This window comes from Peromyscus eremicus, chromosome 3, assembly GCF_949786415.1.
Source record: "Peromyscus eremicus chromosome 3, PerEre_H2_v1, whole genome shotgun sequence".
NCBI lineage: Eukaryota > Metazoa > Chordata > Mammalia > Rodentia > Cricetidae > Peromyscus > Peromyscus eremicus.
The window spans coordinates 134,728,663-134,756,556 of record NC_081418.1 but is presented as its reverse complement, the minus strand read 5'-3'; the positions used below and the strand labels follow the sequence as shown (position 1 = coordinate 134,756,556).

General features: G+C 52.9%; 2 protein-coding genes, 1 long non-coding RNA gene and 1 other non-coding gene across 7 annotated transcripts; 1 reads left to right on the top strand and 3 right to left on the bottom strand.

Annotated features, from left to right (window-relative positions):
- The first annotated feature begins 266 nt into the window (after positions 1-266).
- Positions 267-19,219, top strand: Ptpn6 (protein tyrosine phosphatase non-receptor type 6). 4 transcript variants are annotated; one of them, XM_059258547.1, is made up of 16 exons: positions 267-571; positions 6,259-6,381; positions 6,632-6,826; positions 10,626-10,815; positions 10,960-11,076; positions 11,178-11,291; positions 11,425-11,521; positions 11,852-11,931; positions 12,103-12,252; positions 13,892-14,023; positions 14,149-14,303; positions 17,820-17,887; positions 17,996-18,147; positions 18,243-18,334; positions 18,697-18,839; positions 19,030-19,219. In XM_059258547.1, the coding sequence occupies exons 1-15, from the start codon at positions 558-560 to the stop codon at positions 18,809-18,811; spliced, it is 1,794 nt and encodes a 597-aa protein (XP_059114530.1). In that variant the 5' UTR covers positions 267-557; the 3' UTR covers positions 18,812-18,839; positions 19,030-19,219. The 4 variants fall into 4 exon arrangements, with proteins under 4 accessions (XP_059114530.1, XP_059114532.1, XP_059114533.1 ...); XM_059258548.1 differs by lacking the exon at positions 267-571 and adding an exon at positions 5,363-6,173; XM_059258549.1 differs by lacking the exons at positions 18,697-18,839; positions 19,030-19,219 and having other exon boundaries at positions 18,243-18,338.
- Positions 2,623-22,407, bottom strand: LOC131907384 (uncharacterized). Its single transcript, XR_009378385.1, has 3 exons — positions 21,853-22,407; positions 6,603-6,686; positions 2,623-3,568 (listed from the first exon to the last, which is right to left on the bottom strand). It is a non-coding gene; the product is annotated as an uncharacterized LOC131907384 (long non-coding RNA).
- A 1,605-nt stretch (positions 22,408-24,012) lies between these two features.
- Positions 24,013-27,874, bottom strand: Phb2 (prohibitin 2). The gene is made up of 8 exons (XM_059258552.1): positions 27,578-27,874; positions 27,343-27,427; positions 26,975-27,054; positions 25,992-26,176; positions 25,162-25,291; positions 24,976-25,079; positions 24,490-24,567; positions 24,013-24,107 (listed from the first exon to the last, which is right to left on the bottom strand). The coding sequence occupies exons 1-8, from the start codon at positions 27,702-27,704 to the stop codon at positions 24,027-24,029; spliced, it is 870 nt and encodes a 289-aa protein (XP_059114535.1). The 5' UTR covers positions 27,705-27,874; the 3' UTR covers positions 24,013-24,026.
- On the bottom strand, positions 24,659-24,912 carry LOC131907567 (small nucleolar RNA U89). The gene has a single exon (XR_009378469.1). It is a non-coding gene; the product is annotated as a small nucleolar RNA U89 (small nucleolar RNA).
- Positions 27,875-27,894: the final 20 nt, after the last annotated feature.

Here is a 27,894-nt window from a genome sequence, read left to right as displayed (position 1 = left end):
AGCCCCTTACTTCCCAGGGGGTGGGAGGCTGAATGGGCCTCTTGGCATCCTGGGAGGTCTGTTCACAAAGGCCGCACTTCCTAGGAGCACAGGGCTTCAAGGCTGTTCTTTGGGCCCTCTGCCCTCCAGGGTCTGAGAGGTACTCTGCTGGGGGCGGTCCCCTGGCTAGGGTTACTTCCTGGTCCTTGCCCCTGCCCGCCCTCCTGCGGCTCTTGTCAGTGTGAGCTTCAGGTGGAGCAGCAGGTGGCTCCTCCCCTTCCCAGAGAAGTAGGCCCTGGCCGGCCTGAAGCCTGCTCCACGGCCTCGGGCCTCTGGGGAACTGGATTGTGGTGGGCGGTCTCGGCCAGCCCCGCCCCACCTGTCCTTCCCTCGGCGACCTGCAGGCCAGGGGCTTGTCCTCAAGGTGCCCTAGGTTTGACAGACTGGAGGGAGGAGGAAGCGGCTGAGAACCAGAACACTCTTCCTGAAGGTCTGGTCTGGATCCCTGAACAGCTGTGCCACTCGCTTGGCCCCGCCCCCGTCGCCCTTGGCCGGTGACTCCCCCCACTCCTGGGGAGATGCTGTCCCGCGGGTAAGTACCCTGTGCCACCCGTGTCCTAGACTTCTGTTGGTCTGGGCAGACAGGCATCGTTCACACTCTTCAACCAAGCATGCTGCCATAAATAGTCTGTCACACCCACCATCACCCCCTGCCCAGGGTCAGCTTCCTGTCCCTGTGAACCCTCTCCTTCCCACAAGATTCGGGACTCCCAGGCTCGTTCATATCCCTCTGCCTCCTTTTTCTTCGCCCCAACCCCAGATGTTTATCTTTTCTCATTTGTGACCTCTGGCCTGTAGTCCTCTGCTTCGGCCTCCTGTCTGGGACCTGTCCCCACTGGGTAGTACACATTACCTCAGACATGACGGTCTGAAGGCACATTGGAGAAAGCTCTCCCACTCCTAGACAGGCTCCCCCTTACTTCTGAACCTTGGTTCTGTCTTGTCTCTTCACTGCCCCCCAAAGAGAGCAAACTTAGATGAATGGTGAGCATCCATGGCGGGCAGGTACCGCTTATGTTGGTATATGAGCCTGTATGAGGCAGACGTGGTCTCTGTTTAGAGAGCTGGCATTCCAGCCAGAGATGACAGAATGAATAAATAATAGAATAACCAGGATTGTTTCAGATAGTTGAAGTGTTAACACCCAGGAAAAGAAACAGTGTAAGGTGCAGGTGATGTATCCTGGAGACATAACTGGCTGAAGGCATCAGGGAGGGCTTCCTGATGAGGTGCCAATTGATGAGATAGAGGCAGCCATACTGTGATTGGCAGAAATAGCAAGTGCAGAGCCAGAATAGGAAGTGTCCACTCCTGAGGGAACCCGTGGGCAGCCTAGACTTGGGTGGGATTTGGATAGCGCAAGTGAAAACCCACTCGGAGGTGCTGGTGACTTTGTGGATTGTTTGTGCCCGAGTCCTGCTGACTTTTGCTTTTCACACTCGTGTGAGCCTTTCTGTTTGCACTCTTCCTCCAGGGCAAGCCTTGTCACTGCCAGCCCTGAGGGTGGCACTGAGTCTTCCCACCTGGCTTGGCAAGGCATCTCCCAGCACAGAACTTTTTCTTGATTCGTCAGCCTGGACTTGTAAGACCCCGCCTGCTGGGGTCCAGCCCCATGAATACTTCAGCTCAGCTGCATTGATTGGCTTCCACTGAGCAACCCAAGCGCATATTATGCATGCCGCTTCTGTGTCCTGGTCCATCTGCCTGTGGGGATTACGTGCTTCTTCCACCTCCCAGCATGCTTTAAGGTGGTTGTATCAGTGCCGTGGCAGACACATCTCTGGCCACAGACAGCTTTGGTTTTTTTCACCTTCCCACTCATCACTCACATAAACTTGTGACTCTGGGCAAGTTACTTAAATTGTCCGAGTTTTCGTTTTTGTTTCTAAAATTGGGATAGTAACGAGCAAACAGTGTTGTTGTGAAAATTAACAATAATACGTCTCAGCTGGGTATAGTGGTGTATGACCACACTAGGAGCTGAGATAGGAAGAGCTTGAATTTGAGGCTAGCCTGAACCACAGAGTAAGATCCTGTCTAGTAGAAATAATGAAAACAGAGAATAGGGTTATGACCAGTGGTAGAACACTTGCCAAGCATAAAAACCTGACTTTGACCTTTTCACAATAGGTAAAGAAATGAATAAAATAGTCACCTGCCAGTGTCCATAGGCCATTGATTCCAGGGCGACCAGAAGATACCAAACTGTACAGATGTATTTGCATGTAAACTACACATGTACTAATGCATATTTTAAATCCTCTCCGAGTATTTACCTAATACAATGTAAATGCTATGCAAATCATTATACTGTATTATTGAGGAAACTATGGTGAGGGAAAAACGTCTGTGCCTGTCCAGTAGAAGCATACTACTTTTTTGTCTATAGTTGGCTGACTCCACAGATGCAAAATCGGAAGACAGAATCCATTGTAAAATGTTAATGCTGATGACGAGGACATGAAACCATACCACTTAGCAGTGAGTTACATAGGTCAGGATGACCACCTGAGGACCGGCATGTGCCTTCACCCTTGGCCTTTTGTCCCAGGCTTTAGCCTCCTGAATACTGGGGTTCTAGGATAAGCCACCACACCTGGTTGCTTTATTCACTTTTTAGGTCTCAATTTAGGAAATCTGTTGAGCTCATTTATTAGGTTGGAATACCAAGGCTCAGAGATGTCCAGTAGCTATGTAAGATCTCGCTGTGTCTTGACTACGGTACCCAGGGCCTGTCTTCTTGCATTGCCATTGGTCGTGATGTCTTCTTTCATCCCTTGCTTCCCAGAGGAAGTTCTTTCTCTTCTAGATACCAGGCACTTGCATTTAGGACTGTCAGCCTCCTTGACCCTCCTCCTTAAAACAAAGACAAAATCCCTACATCCTAGGTGGTCAAGGGCTCAAATGGGATGATTGTGTATATTGTCCTAATGCTCTTCCAACTCCAGGGCCATGGGCCTTGCTTCTTGGGAGATTACGATTATCTTCCTGCCAGAGGATAGCACTCCATATTATTGGAGTGTCTTGTTTTCTGGCTTGACATTCTTTAGATACACTTAAAGGGTCAGGAGTATTAGGTACCTAGTAAGCTCCTTCACACTAAGTGGGCTTAACTCTGGAATGAAGAGTCCTAGACCTGGTTTCAGTTGGTGTGGCGCTAAGCAGGTACCTGGAACTTCCTGTGTCCTTGTGTTGGGGATCTGCCCCCAGCAAGGTATGTATATGGATGGACACAGATGATGGGGTGCACATAATTTGTGTTACTATACAAGGTCTGCTTGCATATGTCTGTGTAATGCTTACTCATCTGCATGCAGGGGCAGACCAGGAAGCATACATGTAACCATGTCTGTGTACATGTACTCATGAGTTTTCTCACTGGATACTTCTCTGGGTTGGACTCTGATGGTTAGGATGGGATGGTTCCCCGTGCTGGAACCAATTGGTTCCTAACCATTGGTCTTCCTGACCCTGGGGGTGAGCTGAGTCCATGGTGGTTCCAGACCTTTCATAGTGTAAATTCCCAATGCTATAAGCAGGAAGAAAAGGGGAGGGGAGAGGTAGGTTAGGAGATACTTCATCTTTCCAAGAACGATAAAAGACTGGCTGTAGAGGGTTATTTATTTATTTTTCTTTTCTTTTCTTTTCTTTTTTTTTTTTTTGGTTTTTCGAGACAGGGTTTCTCTGTGTAGCTTTGCGCCTTTCCTGGGACTCACTTGGTAGCCCAGGCTGGCCTCGAACTCACAGAGATCCACCTGCCTCTGCCTCCCGAGTGCTGGGATTAAAGGCGTGCGCCACCACCGCCCGGCTATTTATTTTTTCTAAACCGGGTCTTGCTATATAGCCCTGGCTGGCCTCAAGTCTTTATGAAGCCCAGGCTGGCTTCAGACTTGTCCTTGCCTCTTGCATCTGTCTCCCCAGTGCTGGAATTACAGGTGTGTGCCAGGGCACCTAGCAAGACTGTGAAACCCAGGGCTTCCTACATGCTGAGCAAGCGCTTTACTCAGGGCCGCACTCCAGCCCTTGTTGGTTTTCATACTCTTTTATTTCTTCTATTTTTTGAGACGTAACATATATACTACGAATAAATATTAAGCACACAACTAACTATACACTCATTCATGACTTTACTGGGTCTGGTGCAGAAATGGAACCCAGGGCCTTATGTGTGCTACCGCTGAGCTCCACCTCAAGCATCATACAGTTTTGGAAAAAGTGTAAGGGAGCCAGATGTGGTGGTGATGCCAATACTCCCCGCTACTTGAGAGGCTGAGGCAGGAGGATTGCAAATTCAAGGCTACAGAGTGAGTTCCAGATTAGCCTGGGCAACTCAGTGATACCCTGTCTCAAAATAAAAAATAAAAAGAGAACTGGGGATGTAGCTCAGTGATAGAGCATTTGCCTAGCATGTTTGAGGTCCTAGGTTCCATTCCTAGGACTGCAGAAATGTAAAAATGAATCAATGAATAAGAAGAAATGGGCTGGAGGATTTGCCTCAGGGATTGGTTCTTTTTTTTTTTTTTTTTTTTTTAAAAATAGGGTCTCACTATATAGCACTGGCTGCCTTGGAACTCTCTATAGACCAGGCTGGCCTCAAACTCACAGAGATCTGCCTGCCTCTGCCTCCCAAGTACTAAGATTTAAGGTGTGCACCACCATGCATGGCTAGGGCCTGGGTTCTAATTCCAGTGTGGCAAAAATACCAAAACTAACCAATCAAAACACCACAAACAAATAACTCCCCTAAAGGATATAAGGGCCTCTATCCCAGCTCTGTTCTCCAGCAGCCTGCGTTCCGCCTAAAGGAAAACACCAGTAGGAGTTACTTGAATCTTTTGTTGGGTGGATTGTTTTTCCTCTGGTCTTGGCTTGGTAGTGTTTGTTTGTTTGTTTTGTATTTATACTGAGGATTACACACACAGGGCATCATAAGCCTTTGAGCTGAGAGCTCCTAAAAGCAACTATCCCTGTGAGCATCTGCCATTGTTGGGACCTTGGCCACCAACCCTAGCCTCTGAGACACACACACACACACACACACACACACACACACACACACACGCACACACACACACACACACACACACACACACGCACACACACACACACACACACGCACACACACACACACACGCACACACACACACACACACGCACACACACACGCACACACACGCACACACACGCACACACACGCACACACACACACACACGCACACACACACACACACACACACACACGCACACACCTGCTCAGAGTCTACAAGTAGAAAAGGCCCACAACTGACAATGCTGTATGAGGTTGTCTTGTAGGGACTCTCTGCAGTGACAGTATCTCTTCTGGACTAGGAGTCTATTGGCTACTGTTCTTTGGGTCCTGAGGGCTGGCAGGCAGTATTTAAAAATCATTGGTTTTGAAACTAAACTATTTAGGTCTGAATCATGCAATTTACTAAGTGTAAGGCCTGGGGCAGTTCCTCAAACTTCTTAGCCTCAGTTTCCTTGTCTGTAAAGTGGGTTTAAAGATAGTGCCTGTGCAATGAGGCTGTGGTGAGGTGTAGCCCACAGGAGGCATGTAAATGACATTGTAGCAATGAGTCTGGCATGTGGCAACACTCCATTAAATGACAGTGTCAGGGTGCACCATCATTATTAGATTGTGCCAAAGAATGCTGAGTAGAAGCATCTGGTGGAGGAGGAAGAGCCGACCTGGTGACCATGAGCATTCACACGTGTGAATCTTGGCCTGGAGGGGCGGAGGGGCGCACACACGTGTCCTTATCTCTTGAGTCATGAATGTTCAGGGCCATACTCCTCGCCTTTGATGGCAGACTGTGGGAAGTGGGCCCTCCCCCACCCTGCCACCCTTCTGCTTCTCTTCCCTTGCTCTGAAAAGAGAAGTACAAGTGAGTTCCCCCAAGGGGTCGGCCGCGCCCCTTCCTGTCTCCGCCCTCCTGGCTGCCCCAGGCCAGTAGAGTGGTATCCCCGTAGCAGGACAGCAGGTTGGGGTTGTAGGAGGCTTGGGCTCTGAGAGCCTTGCTTGAGGCTCAGCCCGAGAGTTTTCCACCTGTCCAGACAGGCTGTGCCTTCCACATTCTCAGCAGCCAATTCAGCAAGAGCCCCAGGATGGTGAGGTAAGGGCCTGGGAGCCATGGGAGGTAGGAAGGAAGGGTGGCCTGGTGCCCAGGGACGTTACTTTACCGCCCTGTGCACCCTCAGGTGGTTTCACCGGGACCTCAGTGGGCCTGATGCGGAGACCCTGCTCAAGGGCCGGGGAGTCCCTGGGAGCTTCCTGGCCCGGCCCAGTCGCAAGAACCAGGGTGACTTCTCCCTCTCAGTCAGGTAGGTGGCCCTCCCGAGATTTGGCAGCTCATTGTGTGGGTCCTGAGCATTCTTGGGTCCCCTGGGTTATGTTGCCGCCTCATGCTGTATTGCTCCCCTTGTGTCCCTGCCTGTAGCCCTAGTGTGTCCACATAACGATCTGTGTCCACCCCATTCCTGTGTGCTTTTGCATTCGGGCCCCTCGGCCTGTCCCCTCGCCCACCCTACTTCCGCTCCTGTACCTGGGGCCTCACTCCCTGGGGCCTTGCAGGGTGGATGACCAGGTGACCCACATTCGGATCCAGAACTCGGGGGACTTCTATGACCTGTATGGAGGGGAGAAGTTTGCGACATTGACGGAGCTGGTGGAGTATTATACTCAGCAGCAGGGCATCCTTCAGGACCGAGATGGCACCATCATCCACCTCAAGTACCCACTGAACTGCTCAGACCCCACAAGTGAGAGGTGAGGGGCATTGCAGGCTGGCCTTCTCCCTTGAGATAAGTGTAAAGGAGGTGAGCACCCAGCCCAGGTGACCTGCTCACAGTCCGTCCCTCATCCCTGCTCTTCCACCCCGGTTCTAGCTCAGTGCTCTGAGCCCTTCCCTCTACACCTGGTGACTCCCACAACTACCCATCCCCGGTCCCCCGAGGAAGCAAGAGAAGGGCTCCCCTTGCTTCCTACAGGGTTCCTGCTGCCTAGCAACCTAGTCCTGAGAGTGACAGCGAGGCCACTCCTTGTGGCTGGTGTTTCCCATCAGGTTGGCCCCATTGCTAGAAAGCTCTTCCTTCTATGGAACTCCGTTGCCTTCCCCCAGCTCGACACCGTCTGGGCCTCTTAGGTCCCCGTGTTAGTGAGGTCCTGGAGATCCACTGTGATTGTGATGATCGGGGCTTTATCTCAGCAACACAGTGATGGGGCTGCAGAGCTTGGATGAAGCAAGGCCACTGACGTGGTCACAGGTATAGAGGGGACAGAGGGCCCAGGCTTACCTGGCTCCAGGAAACACCCAGGATAGCCCCCACTAGTGCTGCAAAGACATGGCCCCGTAACTGGGCTGGCTGTTCTCACGTGGTCTCCTCACAGCGTGTACAAGGAGAAGGCACACAGACAGATGCCCCTCATTACACTTACATCTTAGTTGTACAGCAGAGTGACTGGCAGCTCCTGTTAAAGGGCAGTGGGATGACGCTAGGGTGTTCTCATGGACTTTTGGGGTCATGCCAACTTGTTCTGGGTTTGTGTATTTACCGTTGAAATGATTCTGAACCTTGCCCTCCCTGTGTCCCCCACTCCAGACTCTCTGCTGGGGCTTGAACCCAGGACCTTGTGCGTGCTGAGCGAGTGCTTTGTCACTGAGCTACTTCCCAACAGGTTTTAGTCTTTTTTGAGATTGGTGCCTACAAATTTAGCTCAATATTTTTGTTCAAGTCACTGATTAAAACTTAGAACTGGAGGCCAGTTGGTAGAGTGCTTGCCTAGCATGCATTAAGCCCTGGGTTTGATTCCCTGGTGTGGTGGCGTATGCCTGCAATCCCAGGCAGAGGCAGGAAGACCAGAAGTTCAAGTTCATCCTCAACTACATAGCAATTTTGAGGCCAGCCTGGGCTACATGTAACCCTGATTTAAAAACACTAAAACAAAAAAATGTAGAACTTGAAAGACTGGGGTAAAAGCCCCTGTGGTCCACCTCAGAGATCCCTTTCCAGCCAACATGAAGAAGCTGGTCTACATGTCCTTGAAGGCTTTCCTCTTCTGATGGGGTGAACAGAAAGAGAGGGACGCCTCATGCTGTCTCTCCTTCCCCCTCCTACCTGCAACACTCAGGGTGTTTGGGCCTCCCACATTCTCTTTTACCCCGTCTTCCCTTGTTGCCGTCCCAAGCCAGGATCTGCTTTGTAGAGGAGACGGACTATGGAAGTGTGGCAGAGTTGTAGCTGGTGTGTTCACTGTGATGGGAGAGGACGGGTGTCAGGGGAACAGGCCAGGCCAGAGTCGGGAGAGCTGGTGTGTGGGGGGAGCATGCAACACTCCATGGATGATACACCTCTGAGAGGACTCCAAGAGGCACTTTGGATGGCCAAAAGCTCAGTTTCATCCCTAACCCTAGGGTGTGTGGAAGCCATGGCCCAGTACTCCTGTGTCTTCCTTTGCCCTGCCTCTTCTGGAAAATTTGCATTTGTCCCCTCCATGGTGAACTCTGTGGTCAGTTCACATTTGCATGGAGACTTCCTCATCCTGTCCCTGAGGGAAGGAGCTCAGCCCCCTCATGGCTTGGGGGCCCTGGCTTGTCTCTGAGGTAGGATGGGGTGGCCCAGGAGGCCTGGGTTGGGGTAGGAGCTTCTGAAGGGCCCTGAGCTATGGTGTCCTCTGGGCAGAGTTGAGAAGGATCAGGGCTGAGCCCGGCTGTCCTTCCCGCCCCATCCTTGCGGTTGGAAAATGCTGCCCCCCCCTCTGTCCCTGAGCTGAGGAAACCTCACAACCTCACTTCTCACTCTCTCCCCAGAAGGAGTTTTGTGTTTTTTCCATCACGTGGTTTCCTGTGAGGCTAGGCATTGTGGGGCTACAGTTTCCTCCTGGGAAGGGGTGCTTCACGGAAAGGTCCTTAGTTCTGCTTTCTGCCGTGGAGCCCCTCGGAGCCCTCTTGGACCCCTGCTACCCAGTCCGTCACTTTATCCTGGCTCCCTGGAACCCCGAAACTACTCTCCTCAGTGGAGTGTGCACCCCACATCCCTGAGGAGTTTTCCGTGGGTCCTGCCTGACTCCCATCTCTTCTAGTACCCACTGCCTTCTGTGGTTTGTGTCCATCTATATTTACTGTCCCTTCTTTACCCCGGTCCAAGTCTGTACTTCACGGGGACACTTCTTTTTGTCTATCCAAATATTCTGGGTATTGCCTGTTAATTGTAAACCGTCAGAAGAGGCTCTAGGTTTTTGTTAGAACCCTTTCCCTCTCTCTCTTCCTTCCTTCCTTCCTTCCTTCCTTCCTTCCTTCTTTCCTTCTTTCTCTCTTTATTTTGGTGCTGGGGATGGAACCCGGGGTCTTACATGTCCCGCTGAGCTATAGCCTCGGTCTCCGTGGTTTGAACTCTGTGGAGTTTTTTGTTAGCAGTCCAGGGCTAGGACCAGTGTGCCATGCCTAGCCTCTGTTTCCTTACTGTAAAGTAGGGACAATGGCAATCTCTCAGCTTTTGTTTTATTTCTTTGTTCAAATTTTTTTTTTTTTTTTTTTTTTTTTACATTTTCTTGTGTGTCTCAGTGTATGTATAAAGATCAGAGGACAACCTGTCAGAGTTGGTTATCTCCATGTGGGGCCTGGGGATCAAACTTGGGTTGTGGGACCTGATAGCAAACATTTTTACCCTCAACCATCTCACACAAAACCTTTTTCTTTCTTTCTTCCTTCCTTACAACTCCCTCTGTAGACCAGGCTGGCCTCGAACTCACAGAGATCCCCCTGCCTCTGCCTCCTGTGTGCTGGGAGTGTGCCACCACTGCCCGGCTCTGCTCTTTTTTTTTTGAGACACAATCTTCCTCTGTAGCTCAGGCTGGCTTGGAACTCACTATGTAGACCAGGCTAATCTCAGACTTACAGTTATTCTCTTGCCCCTGCCAACCCAGGGCTGGAAGTACAGGCAGGGTGTCACCATGCCTGGCTGTTTGCTTTGTTTTTGAGATAGGGTCTAACTCTGTAGCTCAAGCTAGCCTGAAACTTGCCATGTAGAGCAGGCTGGCCTCATTGAGACAGTTCAGCCTCCTGAAGGCTGGGATTATAAATGTGAGCTAGGGCTACACGGAGAAACCCTGTCTCAAAACAAAAAACAAAAAACAAAAAACAAAAAAAACAAAATAAAAGTGAGCCATCATAACCCAGCTATTTATTTATACAAGTGGGTAGGTCTTTTTGTTTGTTTGTTTGTTTGTTTGTTTGTTCTTGAGGCAGTGTTTCTCTATGTAGCCCTAGCTGTCCTGGAACTCACTCTGTAGACCAGCCTGGCCTCAGAGATCCGCCTGCTTCTGCCTCTCAGTGCTGGGACTAAAGGTGTGTGCCACTACATAGATCACGCTAGCCTTAAATTCACTACTGTTCTCACGTCTCCTGAGGAGCTGGGATTCTAACTCCAAGCTTGGCTTTTCCTCTCAGCATTTTTGAGAGATAGTAATGGATCCAAATGCAGTGGTGGATTTGAAAGCTTGTAGCTCAGGCCTGGCCAGTGTCAGTGCTCACTCTGGGGCCTGGCCACTGTCTCTTCAATGTACCTAGGTGGTACCATGGTCACATGTCTGGAGGGCAAGCAGAATCACTGCTGCAGGCCAAGGGCGAGCCCTGGACGTTCCTTGTGCGAGAGAGTCTCAGCCAGCCTGGCGATTTCGTGTTGTCCGTGCTCAATGAGCAGCCCAAAGCTGGCCCAGGCTCCCCACTCAAGGTCACGCACATCAAGGTTATGTGTGAGGTAAGTCAGCTGGGGGGCGGGGGAGGCCTCATGTCAGAACTTCATCGGGAGCTGTTGGGAAGGTCTTCTTGGCTTGGATTTAAGACTGCGAGTGCCAGCAGGGGGACTCGGCCCTGAGGCGTGGCCCGACTTGGTGTCCTTCAGGGTGGACGCTATACTGTGGGTGGCTCGGAGACCTTTGACAGCCTCACAGACCTGGTGGAGCACTTCAAGAAGACGGGGATCGAGGAGGCCTCAGGTGCCTTTGTCTACCTGCGGCAGGTCAGGGGCCAACCTGCTTGTCTCTTCCCTTCCCCTGAGCCATTGCAGATGTGGGCTTCTGAGGTCACTCAGCCACTGACTTCCTCCCCTCCCCCACCCAGCCTTACTATGCCACTCGGGTAAATGCAGCGGACATCGAGAACCGGGTCTTGGAACTGAACAAGAAGCAGGAGGCAGAGGACACAGCCAAGGCCGGCTTCTGGGAAGAGTTTGAGGTGTGTGCCGGCGACGGTGGGGATAGAGGAGGCCACCTTGCCTTCTTTACGTGCCTCTGACATGGCTCTGACCTGTGACCTCTCCACCTGTGGATGTGCCCTGGGGCGGGGGCTCAATTCTCTCACATTTCAGAGTCTGCAAAAGCAGGAGGTAAAAAACTTGCACCAGCGCCTGGAAGGCCAGCGACCGGAGAACAAGAGCAAGAACCGCTACAAGAACATTCTTCCCTGTGAGCACCGCAGCTCGGCCCCCCACGGCCCCCCACAGACTCCTACCCCACCCCATTCTTTGCTCAGGGCCACCTCCCCGCTGCCCAGCAGAGCTCTCCTCCCCCAGGAAGCCTCTTCACCTTCCAAGAGCCTCCCCACAGCTACCAGGCAATGGTCCCTGCCCCGCCACCCTCCTGCTCACGAAGCCTCTGCCCCACCCCAGACACATTTGTCCCTGCCTGTCGTCCTGTCCTCTGTGAGTCTGTGGCTTTGGAGACAAGAACAGCTGTTAGCTTGGGAAGGGTCTGCCCCGGGGTGTGACTCTAGCTGTCTCTCTCTACCCATGCCAGTTGACCACAGCCGAGTCATCCTGCAGGGACGGGACAGTAACATCCCCGGGTCTGACTACATCAATGCTAACTACGTCAAGGTGAGTTGGGTGAGCCACGTGGGAACGGACCCTGTGTCCTGGGGTCCATTGGTACAGCGCCTCTGGGAAAAGCTGGAGCTGGTATCTTGGGTAGAGGTGATGGTGGTATGGGCACATCCTGTGCCCAGGGATTCACAGGCCTGGGATGGGGCTCTCTGTGTTTGCATCTAGAACCAGCTGCTAGGTCCAGATGAGAACTCTAAGACCTACATCGCCAGCCAGGGCTGTCTGGAGGCCACAGTTAATGACTTCTGGCAGATGGTCTGGCAGGAGAACACCCGAATCATCGTCATGACCACCCGCGAGGTGGAGAAGGGCCGGGTAGGGCAAAGCCTCACCTTCTTGACCCTAGTTTTTCCTCCTCAGCCCTTGTTCACCACCATGCACAAGTAAGATCAGGGGCTTGGGAGGTGGCTCAGAGGGCTGAGTGTGCTTGCTGCCAAGCCTGACATCAGGAGTTCAATCTCTGGGCCCCACGTGGTAGAAGGCCAGAACTGACCTCTGCAACTTTTCCTCTGCCTGCCACACGCTTGCTGTGGCACATAGGTACCCATGCATGTACACTCACGCAGACACAGACACACCTCAGTGACAAATGCCTGAGATAAAGTCTCCGCTATACACTGTGACTCCTGGACACCCAACCCTCCTGAGCTCCAGATACTCCGGGGTGATGATATAGCCCAGTGGCAGAGCATTTACCCAGTACGGGAACCCTAGGTTCGATCCTCAGCACCACGGAAGTCTTTACTGTGTCCCAGGACAAACATTCTTTATACATCTTCCTCACCCCCCATCTTCTCTGCTCCTCGCCTCTCTCAGTCAGCCCCTCCCTCCAGCAGGCTCCCCCTTGCTCAGCTCCTTTGTGCAGTGGGCAGTTTTCCTGTCAGAAGCACATGGCATCCAGCTGCTCTCTCTGAAAACCCTTCTGTGGCTCCCAGTTGCTTCTAGGATGAAGGGCTCTCCCTGCAAGTCCTCCAGTCCTCATGTTTCCCTGTCATGCACCTTGCTTCTGCTGGTCTGGCTGTGTCAGGCTTTGGAAGGCACTAGCTCAGTTTTTGCTAGGAGATGACTCTCCTGGACCTCCATGCCTCACAGACTCCGGTTTGGAGTGCTCAGCTACTACTTCCTCTGTGAGGCTACCCTGCATTGCCTCCATAGCCCTGTGGGAGATCGGCTCCTGCCCTAGCCCTGCTCCTGAGACATGCTCTGTCTGCCTGTGTCCTCTTGTCTGTGTCCCACCCTGTGTCCTAGGACATGGACAGTGTCTGACTTGGTCTTCTGGGTCTTTAGTGCTAGGGATGGAACTCCTGGCTTCGTCCACGCTAGGCACATGCGCTCTCGCTGAACTGTGTCCACCGTCTCTGCCTCTTCTTGAGTTTGAACCACAGCTCCACAGCTCAGTTGGTACAGCTTCAGTGGCCACTGATTGGATTATAAAGTTAGATGGTTGATCAGCCTGAGGCCGGATCCCAGGTCTGATTCTGAGTGGGCTCATCCATCTTTTAACAATAGTCCAGGTCAGGGATGGGGAGAAGGCTCGGTTGTTAAGCATTTACCCTGAAAGCAGGAGGACAGGAGTTCGGGTCCTCAGAAACTCTTGTCCATTCTGTGTGAGCAGAGGGGCCTTACCCACAATTCCAGCTTTGGAAGGAGGATACAGGGGATTCCCAGAGCAAGTTGGCTAGCAAGACTTGCCATATTGGTGAGCTCTGGGTTTGATTGAGACACCCTGCCTCAGTGAATAAGGCGGAAGAGTGATGAGAGATGGTTCCCAGCATCGTTCTTATGCCTCCATATACGCCCCCCGCCATGTTTGTACCTACACACACACACACACACACACACACACACACACACACACACACGTACAAAATAAATAAATAAATTCGCTGTGCCTTGGGGCCCGGGAAGGCCCAGCCCCTCCTCCCTGCTTTATCCTTCCCTGCTCTCTTTTCAGAACAAATGTGTCCCGTACTGGCCGGAGGTGGGCACGCAACGAGCCTATGGGCTCTACTCTGTGACCAACTGTGAAGAGCACGACACAGCAGAATACAAACTCCGCACTTTACAGATCTCCCCACTGGACAACGTGAGTGTCCCCAGCCCCTGCACACCCCAGGAGCCTCTCCTCCGATTGGTTCCCTCGTCGGGGCGGGTGGGACAAGGACGTGGTGTGGATGCAGCAGGCACACTGACTCTGTGTCCTTGGCCTAGGGGGACCTGGTTCGGGAGATATGGCACTACCAGTACCTGAGCTGGCCTGACCATGGGGTCCCCAGTGAGCCTGGGGGTGTCCTCAGCTTCCTGGACCAGATCAACCAGCGACAGGAACGTTTGCCGCACGCAGGGCCCATCATTGTGCATTGCAGGTGAGAGGCTTAACACAGAGGGAGTGTAAAAAACCCAGCCCTTGGGGGCTACAGAGATGGCTCAGAGGACCTGGTTTGATTCCCAGCACCTACATAGTGATGTATATATAACCTTCTCTAACTCCAGCCCCAGGGGACTCAACACCCCCTTATAACCTACAAGGGCACTGCATGCACATGGTGCAGACATACGTGCAGGCAAAACACCCACGCACATACAGTTAAAGTAACAGTTGCTGACAAGTGAGCAGTGCTGTCAGCAACATGGATGGGGACTCGCTGAACGCCTTCCCTGACCCCCCGGTTTCTTCTGGGCTCCCTCACTGCTCCAGGTCTGTGGGCACACCTGGTTGTGGGTGGACCTGGCATGAAGCAGTCTCATTGCTGGCCCTTGGCCTGGTGTGCCTTCCCCAGAGGCCTTGCTAGTGAAGCCACCGAGTCCCTGCTGCCAGATCCAGAGACTGGCTCTGCGACTGGCCTGGTTACCAGCAGTTAGCAGGGGAGACTGGCCGGAGGAGGGTCTGGTAGAGTCCGGAAGGGTCCAGATCTGGCCTCTCTACTTTCTTTCTTAGTCCTACTCAGCCAGCTCCTTTTGCCATTTATGGCTCTGTGGTAGGGGAGAGGAAGTTGGCAGAGAGGTCAGCGTGGGGATGGAGGTCTTACAAATGAGCCTCCCCAGGTGGCCTTGCCTTGGCTGGTGGGGGACAGCGGGTAAGGGATCTTGGACAGAAGTCACTTGCTGATCACCAGCTGTGTGATCTTGGGCAAGTTACTTAACTTCTCTTGGGTTTCTCCTCCCACTGCTCATTACTGGGCCTGATGGCATGAACACCTATAGTCTAGCGTTTGGGAGACTGAGGCAGGAGGATCATGAGTTATAGGCCATATAAGTAAGACCTTCTCTCTTTCTTCCTTCATTCCTCCCTCTCTTTCCTTTCTTCCTTTCTTCCTCCCTCCCTCCCTCCCTCCCTCCCCCCCTTCCTCCTCCTTCCCTCTTTCTTTCTTTCTTTCTTTCTTTCTTTCTTTCTTTCTTTCTTTCTTTCTTTCTTTCTTTCTTTCTTCTTTCTTTCTTGACAGGGTTTCTCTGTGTAGCCCTGCCTATCCTGGAACTCACTTTGTAGACCAGGCTGGCCTCGAACTCATAGGGATCTGCCTGGCCCTGCCTCCCAGGTACTTTGATTGAAGGCATGTGCTACTACACTGGGCATAAGACCTTGTCTTTAAAAAAAAGTTTCTGTGTGTATGTCTCTGTGTGTGTGTGTGTGTGTTTCTGTGTGTGTATGTGTATATCTATGTGTCTGTTTCTGTGTGTGTATGTGTATATCTGTGTGTGTATGTGTGTTTCTGTGTATATCTGTCTGTTTCTGTGTGTGTATGTGTGTTTCTGTGTGTGTGTATATATCTGTGTGTCTCTGTGTGTATGTATGTGTATGTATGTCTGTGTGTTTCTGTGTATATCTGTGTGTCTGTGTATGTCTGTGTATATTTGTGTGTCTGTGTGTCTGTCTGTGTGTATGTGTATATCTGTGTGTGTGTTTCTGGGTGTGTATATATATCTGTGTGTTTCTGTGTGTGTGTGTGTATCTGTGTGTCTGTGTATATCTGTGTGTGTGTGTGTGTATCTGTATGTCTGTGTGTTTCTGGGTGTGTATATATATATCTGTGTGTTTCTGTGTGTGTATGTGTGTCTGTGTGTGTGTGTATATCTGTGTGTGTGTATATGTGTGTCTGTGTGTGCACCATTGATGGCTCCTTATGTACGACCTGGGGAAACAGGAACCAGTTTTGTCCTCTTCCTCCTCTGTCCCTGTAACCCCAGGCCTGTGGAAGCTTCAGAATTCCTTTTTCCCCGACTAACAACTGTCCTGCAACTGGGCTGGGGGTACCCTCATACTGTCTTGGGGGCCAAGCTCTGTACTCTACCACCTTGGGGACAGCTCATCCCCAAGAACTACCTCTCTGCTACTCCTCCCCCATGCACACACTTCTTGAAATCCCCATGGCCTTTATTTAGAAATTACAGGAAGGAAGTGGTATGGGGGGGTTATTTTTGACAATCTGGGTTTGAAATTAGACAGCTCAACTTATGGTGCCAGCCACATGGACTGGGCTGTAGGCAGGTCTGGGGTCTGAATCATCTGTTTGCTCAGGGGGTAGGTGGGGGGCTGGGGGGTGGAGGGCATAGGAAAAGGGAGGCATGCTCCTGCACTTTCTCACTGCGTGTGTCCCGGGCCAGCCCTTACCTTTTGCCATGTTGAAAAAAAAGAGAAATGAAGTTCCACAGAGAGAAAGGCCAAATGCCACCTCTTCTCTCTCTGTACGTGTGTGTGTTTTTGTGTGTGTGTGTGTGTGTGTGTGTGTGTGTGTGTGTGTGTGGTGCTGGGGATGGAGCCCCAGGGCCTTAAGCATGCTAAACATATGCTTTACCACTGAAGCACACCTTAAGCAAAATGTAACTCTGTGTGTGTGTGTGTGTGTGTGTGTGTGTGTGTGTGTGTGTGTGTTTCACTTTATGTGGCTTGGTGGCCTGGAACTTGCCAGGTAGACCAGGCTGGCCTGGAATTCACAGAGGTCCATTTCTGTCTGTGTCCTGAGTGCTGGGATTAACACACCGGTCTCTCCACCTTCTTTTTTGAGACAGGGTCTCTCACTGAACCTGGAGCTTATCCCTTCAGTTAGGTTGACTGGCCAGTGAGCTGGCCTGACCTCCTGGGAATGGTTCTATGGCCGCTGTCTCTGGCCTTTTGGTGTGCACTGGGGATCTAATATCAGGTTCTCATACTTGCTTGTGTGATAGTTACTGAGCCATCACACCCATCCCAAATGTAACGTGTGTGTGTGTGTGTGTGTGTGTGTGTGCATGTGTGTGTGTGTGTGTTTCTGTGTAGACCAGTCTGGTCTTCTGAGTGCAAGGATTAAAATCATGTGCCACCATGTGCCTGGCTCCAAATATAACTTTTTTTTCCCCCCAAGACAGGGTTTCACTGTGTTCTATAGCCCCTGGCTGTCCTGGAACTCACTCTGTAGACCAGGCTGACCTTAAACTCACAGAGATCCACCTGCCTCTTCCTCCCAAGTGCTGGGATTAAAGGCGTGTGCCACCACCGGCCAGCTCAAATGTAACTCTTAAAGGCTGGAATGCGGGGAAACTCAGGTGTCCGAGGAGCAGGCGGGACAATGGCAGGGTGTGGAGTTGTTTCTCCAAGGGATGAGGATAGCCATCACTTGGGAGGAGTGAGGAATGGGAGCAGGAAGTGGGGAACAAGTGCTGGGAAGGAGAGAAATGGTATCTGTACCCCGAAACAGGCACTTGCTTGTGTCCAGCCTGTGACTGGGGCAGAAGGATGGGTGCAGAGGGGGGCATACACCCGCTCTGCTGGCCTAATGACCTGTACACATTACTAACCCTTGTGGCTGGAGCCTTAGGTTCTTCACGCCTTGCCTAGTGCTGGGGTTAACCCCTGGACTCCCCATTTCCTGGGCTGGGCCTCTGATGGCGGGGCCTTCTCTCTGCAGTGCTGGCATCGGCCGAACAGGCACCATCATCGTCATTGACATGCTCATGGAGAGCATCTCCACCAAGGGTGAGGGGAGACTCCTGGGGAACGGAGTGGCGGGTGCGGAAGAGGGACAAGCAGTCCCTTGGCCTTGGTCTTTGCCTACTCTGAAGTCCCACTGCCACCCTTGCCCAGGGCTAGACTGTGACATTGACATCCAGAAGACCATCCAGATGGTACGGGCGCAGCGCTCTGGCATGGTGCAGACGGAGGCACAGTACAAGTTCATTTACGTGGCCATTGCCCAGTTCATTGAGACAACCAAGAAGAAACTGGAGATCATACAAGTATGTCCAGAGTGGGGCTGCTGGGGGCTGGGGGAGAGCGGGCAGCACCCAGTCCTGCTGGTACCACCATCCTCCCACCACGCCTTTGCCCACAGTCCCGGAAAGGCCAGGAGTCGGAGTATGGGAATATCACCTACCCTCCTGCTATGAGGAGTGCCCACGCCAAGGCCTCCCGTACCTCCTCCAAGTGAGTGGTCCTGCTTGCCCTCCCAACATCTTCCCCCTTCTCCTGCCCAGCCTCAACTGCCCTTTCTGGAGTGGACTAGTGTGGAGGTTGAAGAGACCCTGGTTCAAGGTCAACCTCCTTCCTACTACCTCTGTTCCTAAGTTTTTTCTGAAGTGCCCACTGTGACTGTGTGTGGGCCTGTGCCATGGACCAGCTGTGGACTCATGTGTGAGTGGTCTCTGTCCCTGGGAGCTTTGGGTCTAGTGAATGGACAGTGAGCAGGTTATCTTGCTTCCTGGATTCACTTAGTGAGAGTGAGTCTGGAGGGGCTGCTAGAAATGGGTCTGCGGTCTCCAAATGTCTTCTCACCTCCCCATGCCCAGACACAAGGAGGAGGTGTATGAAAACGTGCACAGCAAGAACAAGAAGGAAGAGAAAGTAAAGAAGCAGAGGTCAGCAGACAAGGAGAAGAGCAAAGGTTCTCTCAAGAGGAAGTGAGCTGGGCTTTCATCTGCAGGTGGCCATGGTGAGGCCCCTTCGGCATGGTCTCTTCTGCATGGTCTCTTCTCTCCCTGCCCCAGTTTCCTCCACTCCAGTTCTGACATGCATGGGATGGTCACAGTCTCACTCTACCCTGCCAGGGTGTCCCTAGATCTTCTTGTGTCCCCTCCCCGGGCTCCAGATACCCTCTCACCCACTTCCTTTTTTATTTGCAGCATCAGCCTCAATCCCTGCAGAGGCCTCCACTGGACAGATCAAGACCTCTGGCTCACACCAGACCCTAGGACCACCGCCACCCTCTTGTAATTTAAATGGCTGTGGTCCTCTGAACCTGTACATAGCCCAGCAAGCCCCCAGGCAAAGCCAGACTTCTATTCTTGTAAATAAAGCCCCTGGACCACTGTGTGTTGCCTCCAATTCTGTGTGCCCCATGTATCCAGGGACTCTGGGCAGGATGGGACTGGGATGTCATGTGGGACTGCATAAAAGCTCAACCTTTGGGTCCGATAGACCCAGTTCTGGATGCTGCTTCACACAGCTAGATGCCTGTGGCATTTCTAGGGCTTAGATTGCTCTGTGTTCTCCCTCTCTCATTCTTGCTGGGGATGGAACCTAGGTCTTCTATGTGCTTGGCAAGAGCTCGGGCCTTCTTACAGCAGAGGGTGATCTGGACTCGTCTGCCCTCCTTGGCTTCCTAGTGAAGACATTGAGGTAGTGAGTGCCAATAACAATGGCTACTACTACATTGCACACTGGCAACAGGCCCAGGCACTGTTTAAGAGACTATAGGACTCATTAATTTTAGGTACTTTAGTTTTTGTATGTACGTATGTATGTATGTATGTATTTTTATTTTATTTTGTGGTACTGGGGACAAAGCTCAGAGCCTCCTCTCACTAGCTCTCAGTCTGGGTACCTTTATTATCCTTATTTTACAGTGGGGAAAACTGAGGCACAGGGAGATCATCTTAACTTGCTCCAGGCGACAGGACTACTGGCCTTGGGAGTCCATGTCCTCATTACCTGCAGACTCAGCAGGCTCCACCCTAGAAAGATTCGCCACACAACCAGCTGTTGATTGCTAGCTCCAACAACTAGGAAGATTTTTAGGAGGGACAAGCTAGCCTAGCCGCCCCTGATCTGCAGTTCCCAAAGCACAGAGGGGCATCCCACGGCTGAGGCCCTCACCCTCCCGGACACTGGAGATCATTTGATTATTTTGTCCCCTTCCTTTCCTTTTGTCTGGAGTTGGCATCTTTATATATATAACTTGAATCTCCTGGTCAGTTGAGTGTGCCGGCCATACCTTGGGAAGTGCTGGCTCCCACCAAGGATAGCTCCTGGGCCTGACTGTCCCACTGTGTCAAGGGCCCTAGGGTAGTGCTGGGAGCAGTTGAGGGTGACAAGTTAGCTTATCTTACTGGGACTTAGGAGATGTCTGGGAGACCAAGGCAGAATTAGTCCACACAAATAATTACAACGGAAAAGTATGGAGAACAAAGAAGAGGGATTGAGCAACATGATAGCTCCCTGGAGCCATGGCCCTCCAGGGGGTGCATGGGTGGGGCCATCACCTGTGAGCCGCAGGGCCCCTCTCCCAGCAACAGAACCACACAGAAGAAAGGTAGGTCCTATTCTTCTCACTGCGCTGGACTAACTCTTCGAGGGCCAACTGAGAAGAGGGCTCCGCTGAAGGGTAGGTTGCAGGCATCATCCCTCAAGGGTGTAGCAAATGTAGGGCTAGAGCAGGTCCCAGCTTTCCTCACTAGGTGGGGGCTGGGCCTTTTGGCCGGGACAGACACTCCAACATCAGGGTAAAACCAAAGATCCGGAGGCGCGCTGCAGAGGCTAGGGGGATCCGCAGGTATGGTGGGGCTGCCGTCCTTCCCAGCTCTCAAGGGGTCGTCCAACTCCGGCTTAGCACTGGACAGGGACACAGACCAATGCCTGCGGGGCTGACCCCACACTGACCTCAGGGAGGATCTGACTCGGCCCGAGGGCAGGGTTGGCGGCCTCGGAGGAGAGGGCTTTTAGCTTGGTGAAGGAGCCGCTGGAAGGGGACCCAAAGATGGCCTCTCCCTTTACTCCTTTAGAATCAGGGAAAGACTAGGCAGGAGAAGAAAGGCCGCCAGAAAGGGCGGGAGGCCTGGCAGGGTGGCCAGGCCTCAAGAGGAGGTGCCCAGGGCTGGTGCTGGGAGGGAAGGAGTTAAGGCGGAAGGGGGGCAGCCTATGGCAGGAGGACACACCTGTGCGCAGGGCAGCAGGCGGGCGGGGCCCAGGTGAGGCGCCAGTGCTGCCAGGCAGGTGAAGAAGGAAGAGGAAGAGTGGAAGCCAGGCGGGCTCCAGGCGGTTGAGTCCGGGGCCTTGATACCCCTTCCTTTCTTCTGCACCACTCTGGGGATCAGGCGGGTCTGGCGCCAGGTAAAGGCCACCGATCACGGGGTCCTGGGGCCGCGCTAGCCACTGTAGAGCGCAGTGAATTGGTGTGTGGTGGGGGCAGGGACGGGCGGTGGAGTGGTAGGGGACTGGCTCTCAGGCGGACAGCGGAGGGCTAAGTGGGGGCTGCTGGAGCTGGTTTTGGCTTCAGTGATGGGCAACTCAGGGTACGCCTGGTTTGAGCAGCAAGGCTCACCCGGAAGTGTCCCAAATGACGCGGAGGTGGGGGATGGGAGCCAGAGCTCTGTGGCTCCTCCACTGGGTGCTTGGGCTTAGCCAGGACTGATCTTGGAGACGGACTGGTTGGGTAGGGGCCCTCGTCTTACCCAGCAGTGTTTGGGTGCTGGTTAGGAGTCTCTAATACTGCCGGGTAATGATGGAGGCCCCTGTCCCGTGTCAGCGGCGTCCATTGCTCCAGGCCCCCGGCCCCTATCCGGTAGCAAAGTCCTTGCTCCCTCGCATACCCTGAAAGCCCCCTCTCCTGAGTTAAGGGTGCCGCAGAAACGGTTCTCCGTTGGCCGTTCGCCCACTGGAGGAACACAATGGCCCCAGCCCCTCCTCCAACCCGGTGTGATTTGTCATCTGGTAGATCCAGAGCCTACCTGAAGCCGACTTTGGCCTTGGGATTGTCTGCGCACTCAAGAGGTCCCCAGCCAGCCAGCCAGCCAGCAGCGGCTTCGCTCTAGCAGTCGATCAGCTGTGGTCTGGTTTTCTGTAGGCCGGCTCTGGGTCCATCTTCCAGCGCAGTGTTGGGTGATTGAAGTATGAAGCTCCTAACACTGTCTGGTAAAGATGGCCCCCGGGTCGGTTCCCTCAGCAGTGACCTTCTTGGAGCCTTGAAGACCATGGAGGCCACCAGACCAACAACCTGACCTTTAACCTTCTGGGTGGGGTGTGGATGTGTGAGTCACTTGGCAAAGGAGAACAATGGGAAAGAGACAAAATGGCTGCCTTCAGAGCAGCAGCAAGATTTGGAAATACACTCGGTCCGCAGTCACTTCCATTGTGCTTCCACCCTGGGAACATGAGTGTCAGTGGGAAACCAGGGACACTGGTTCAGGCCCATTGGCCTGTCTATCTCTTCCTAGACCTCAGGAGAGGTCCATCCGCTTCCTTTGAGAACCCAGGGAGCCGAAGCTTTACGGCACCCTCTAGTCCACTTGAGGTTCACCCCTTCTCCCATTGGATTGTTTTATGGTTTCACACATTTATCTACCCGGAAGGAAAAAAGATAGCAAAGGTGAGCTACACGTATGAGCAATGGCTTAACTTCCCAGTACTCGAGATGTACTGTCTTCAGAATGAGGTAATAGGTGGAAAACTAGGTCCTTGTTCAGTTGGGCTCCGGGGCTGTGGGGGTAGGAAATCCACCTCCGTGGGGATAACCTTACATACAAATAGCTCATGGTACCTGGTAACTGAGGAACAGTGCACTAGTCCACTGGGCTTTGGGACACTGAGGCCCTCAGGAGGAACACACATGATCTCCCCATAGCTACGCAGAAGCTGGTAACCAAGGAAGCAGCTCCCGTTGGGGTCATCACATTTTTAGTTTGGCTCAGCAAAGCCACAGCTGCTCCAGCTTTAAAAGGAGGTTATTAAACCAGCCGGTCCGTTTGACAGACACGAGGGGTGCGGTGAAGGGTGTAGCTGGGCCTTCGGCTGAGGTCTGCTCCCCGTTGATGGTCTGCTTTGGAGCCAGTAGGCTCTGAGGACCCAGCAGAGCGGAGCCGGAACTCTACAGGCCAGACTGCATGTGCCATCTGCTGGCAGAGACCCAGAGTGCAGCCTGTCTAACCCACTCAGATGCAGAACCTTGGCTGGCTTCAGTTTAATAAAAATTTTATTGAGAACTTCTGGGATGGTAGTTATCTCCCCCCACTCTGGGGAAGGACAACACTGTAGGAAGTCACTGAGAAATCACACTGTCTCCCCCCTCCCTCGGGCCAATACAAGGAGGAAGAAAGTCCTCTGAAAGGGTTGGTCTTCAGTCTTCCTTAATCCAAGAGGACGAGTACAGAGGAATCCATCACATGATGCTTGGGTCAGGGTGGGCTGTGCTTGACCTCCCTAGCCGGCTCCTCAAAACTGGATGAGAAATGCATCCACTCCTCTGGTGGCGGAGTTCTTGATGTCCACAACTCATTTCTTAGCCTTAATGAGGCTGTCACTATAGAACAAAGGGGAAACGTTCATATTACGGGGGACATAAATGTGCAAACTATCTCCTCTTCCCAAATGAAGGTCTGTGAGGAGGTTAGGTGTAGAGACAGGTCCAGGGAACAGGTGGCCCCCCAGGACCCCGCAGCAAGGATACAATCACTTACCTTCCCCTGTAGCCAGCACGGCATGGAGTCAACGGAAAACAGAAAGAAGAGATAAATATGATTAGTCAGCTTCAGGCTCCAGCTGCTCTAGACCCTTCTATCCCCCAGCCCCCACGACGACTGCTCTTTTGGTCACCATTTCTGCGGTCCTGACACATTACTGGGGAAGCAGCATCCAGGTTCTCAAGACAGAACATGGAACGCCATCACTTATCACTTTTCACTTAAAATATTTATAAATAAAGTGCCTTTTATACAAGAAATCCTATTTTGTTTCATAAAGTCAGTCCTAGAGGATCTAACATAGGAACTGCCAACCAGACAGACACACTTACTTTTCTGACTCTGGTGTTCTCAGAGAAACTGTCAAGGGCCCCATGACTATTGCAATGGATTCCAGAGCCCGAGTACCAAGTGTAGATGCTCTGTTCTCTGCACAGTGGCATCTCTTACCGAGTAAAGCTTTCATCCTGGAGATTCAGCACGAGGTTGTCGGCCGTCAGATAGATGCGGTTCTGTGAGGTGGCGATCTACAGGATAGGGAATGGATGTCTGTGTTAGTAGAGGGCGGCCACAAGTCTCATCCCTGTGACTCAGTGGCCCACCCAGTGGAAGACACTGTAATGAACAAGAGGCCCCTGCTCTAGTACAAAGATCCAAGCAGTGAGAAGCCTTGGTGTTACACCTCTGTAACAGCCACACACAAAGCCGGGGAGTCACTCTGGGGGAGGAAGGGTGCCCAAGGAAGTTGTTCAAGTAGAGACTCAGGTCAGGTTGGAATCCTACTGTGTGATGGTGTGTGTGTGTGTGTGTGTGTGTGTGTGTGTGTGTGTGTGTGTGTAAGTGTGTGTAACTGAATACTTTCCATCTCAATGGGCAGCCCTGGGAGAGTGAGACCCTCCTTCCTCTCACCGTCTTAGAGATGTTCTGGGCGGCCCGGATCTTCCGGAGCTTGATATAGCCGGGATTTTTGCTCAGTGCTTCTCCAAGGTAAGCAGACAGGGTTAAGGGTTCATCTAGGCCAGGCTATGATGTCTGCCGCAACACCCATCTTCCCCCGCCTCCTCAGGGTCCTCTGGGCTGTCAGATTCAAGGTTGCGCTCACATGGCTACTCACACTTTGGCTACCCCCTGTGGGCCTCCCTGCAGCATGCTGCCAAGAACTGTGGTGGCAGCAGATGTGAAGGCGAGGCCAGCAGTGCTCTCGATCCGGCCTTACAGTGGGGAGTCAGGCCTCAGGTCCCCCACCAAGATTTCAGATCTCACCAGTCACCCCCCCCCCAGAAGCCAAGGGTCAGTAGGCAGAGTCGCATTCGCCTTAGTCTCATCAGTCGGCCCACGAGGGAGTGGAAACAGGGCGTCCCAGGGGCCGGCAAGCTCTCTGCAACACAAGGATATCATCTTGGCAGCCTCGGCCTCCCCCTCGGCCTGCACGATCTTCTGCCGTTGTTCCTGCTTGGCTTTTTCCACCAAAAACTGGGCCCGCTGGGCTTCTTGCTGGGCTGCGGGGCGGTAAGAATTTAAGCACGTGCAGCCCCCCCTCTCCCAGCCCAGAAGCCCACTGATCACTCTGCGGGAACTCACCCACTTGTTTGGCTTCTACAGCAGCTGTGTACTCTCGGCTAAAGCTCAGTTCGGTGATAGCCACATCGTCCAGAATGAGGCTGAAGTCCTTGGCACGCTCCGTCAGCTCTCTCCGGATCAGCAGGGACACCTGCGGGCCAGGGTGGAGAGGGGAGGGGAGGGGTGGCTTGAAGGGGTCAGAGAACTGGAGGGAAGGCAGTATTGCTGTGACCATCTGAACCCCAGAACTCCCGAGTATGGGCAGCAAACCCACCACTTAAGTCCTCAAACATTCGCTAGAAAAAACCTGGCTCAGTGTCTTCATGTGACAGATGAGGTGGCACCAGAAAGGTGGCATGACCACCCCTCGTCACACTGACCCCTAATCTTCCCGTTTTCCCATGCAACACATATCTGCTTAGCTTCCTGCCAAGCCAGGAAAGAACCGCTTTAGAGATGTGGGTAAGACCATATCGTATTGTTTCCTACGCTTCCTTCTTAACACTGACTGGTATCAGGTTTTGCAGTTGTTTCTCCTTATTTCCCAGAGCGACAATCAGTACAGCTGTCCCACCTCAAACCGGCTATGTGGCCAGGGATAACCCTAAACGTCTGATCCTCTTGCCGCTACCTCTGGAGTGCTGGCATCACAAGCACGTGCCACACCTGGTTTAAATAATGCTTAGGATTAAACCCGGGGCTTGTGCGAGCTAGGCAAGCACTCACCAACTGAACTACAGCTCCACTCACCCCGCATATCCTTCTCTTTCTACAAAATGCCCTTTTTTAGGACCCAGGACCCTGGACCAAGGGGAGACACGCTGTGATGCAGACAGTGATAGGAATCAGACCTGAGCCCGCTGGGTGATCAGCTGCGAGGCGTTGAACTTGGCCACCACGCTCTTGAGCACCTCGTTGACAATGGACGGCAGTACTCGCTCCTCATAGTCTAGCCCTAAGCGCTGGTACATGCTGGGGAGCTCCTGGGCATTGGGTCGAGACAGTACCCGCAGGGAAATGTTCACCATCTGCAGGTCTGAGGGAGAAGCCAGCAGTGACCGGTTAAGGCCAAACAAATTCCCCTTCTCTCCCAGCAGTGTCTCCCGCCACGCCTAGCACTACTGTACAATCTAGCACTCCTCTGGGGACAAGAGACAATGTCAACAAGGCTGATGTGACAACGGGAAACAGACCCTCGTTTACTGTGAAGTCTTCTCTACAGGCCTTCTACTAGTACCGCTGACTCCTATTTTTTTGCTAGTGAACTTGGTGCAACCTCCAGTTTGGGCACCACCGCAACTACAGGTCTCCCCCTAGACTCACTCTAAGGACTCGAGAACCAGAATTGTCCATTTTTTCATTTCCAAGGCCTACGGCTTAGTGAATGAATAAACAACACACACCAAAAAACAGCACAAAGAAGCACATGACTGTGGGCTACTTGCCTCTGTGTGTACATGTGAATGAGGCGGGGGCCGGGGGAATCTCAAAGGCAGGGCTTCTAAGCATGGTCTACAAGGAAACGACTAGTGAAGAGTGGGGACAGTGTCTCCAGAGCAAGGTACGCTGCAGATGTGAGCAGCAAGCCAACAGTAAAGGGCCTTAAAAAGGCTTGGATCTGACTCAGTTTTTGCTAGGCCCAAAGTAACGTTCAAACGTGCAAGCACACACACCAAGTGCTGGAACGTACTGTTTCAAGCCACGAGGCATGCTCTTTAGAAGATGCAGACACCAAGGTCTCGGAAACGCTGCCATTTCTGGTGGCCTGGCCAGGCTCACTTTGTGTTTACTTGTGTCCCCACATGCCATGCAGCTCCCAATCGCCCATACTTACCTTTGGAACCTGTGGGGGAGGAGATTTTTCGGGGTCTGGCCCGAATGTCATAGATGATGGGGTACTGGAACCAGGGGATCCTGGAGAGGAGAGGTCAGGGACAGGAATTGGGAAGCTGCAGTTTCCCTGATTTTGACCATTTTCCCCTCACCACTCGTCTTTGGGCCTGCTCCTCCCCATGACCACAGACAAGGAGATTCTCTTTTCCCTTTGGAGAACAGCCCTTTATGCACTGCTGGAGTTTCGGAGCACCTAGTGTCCTAGGAGCAGGGCTGAGGAAGGGAGAAAGCAGCACCGAATCCTGTTGTAAGTCTGGCTACAGCCGTCAAGGGTGAAGGGTCAGGGCCGTTCGCTCTACCCGCCATTACCTAAAGTGAAGTCCTTCGGCCAGGATTGTGTCCTGTTGCACGCCGCCGATCCGGTTAAAGAAGATGGCTCTATGACCACCTTCCACTGTGGAGAGAGGGGGGAATCAATCAGCAAGCCGCTGATCAAAGCACGGGTCGGTGCAGGTGGGACGGGGATGAGGGGCAGGCAGGCGCGGACACCTTGGGAGGCAGGCCAGTGGGGCTGGGGACCGGCCAGCGGAAGGAGGTGGCTCACCGGTGAACACGGACTCGCGGACGCCATAGGCCACGGCCCCGGCCCCCAGCAGCAGCTTCAGCGCCGTGCCCATGCCCCGAGGCCCGGCGGGCAGGCGTCCCGCTAAGTCCTTTAAGTTCTGGGCCATGTCTGATCCTCCTGAAGGCGGCAGCACCGGCGGTCAGGAGGGGGTGCCCGCCAGCTTCTACCCCACTCCAGTTTACGGACCTCGCCCTGCACACGAGGATCGGGGGCCGTGGGACTGGCGGCAGAAAGGGCACCGGAAGTGCGCTCCCTTCTGAACCCTCCCCCTCTGCTCAGGCGGACCCGAACTTCGC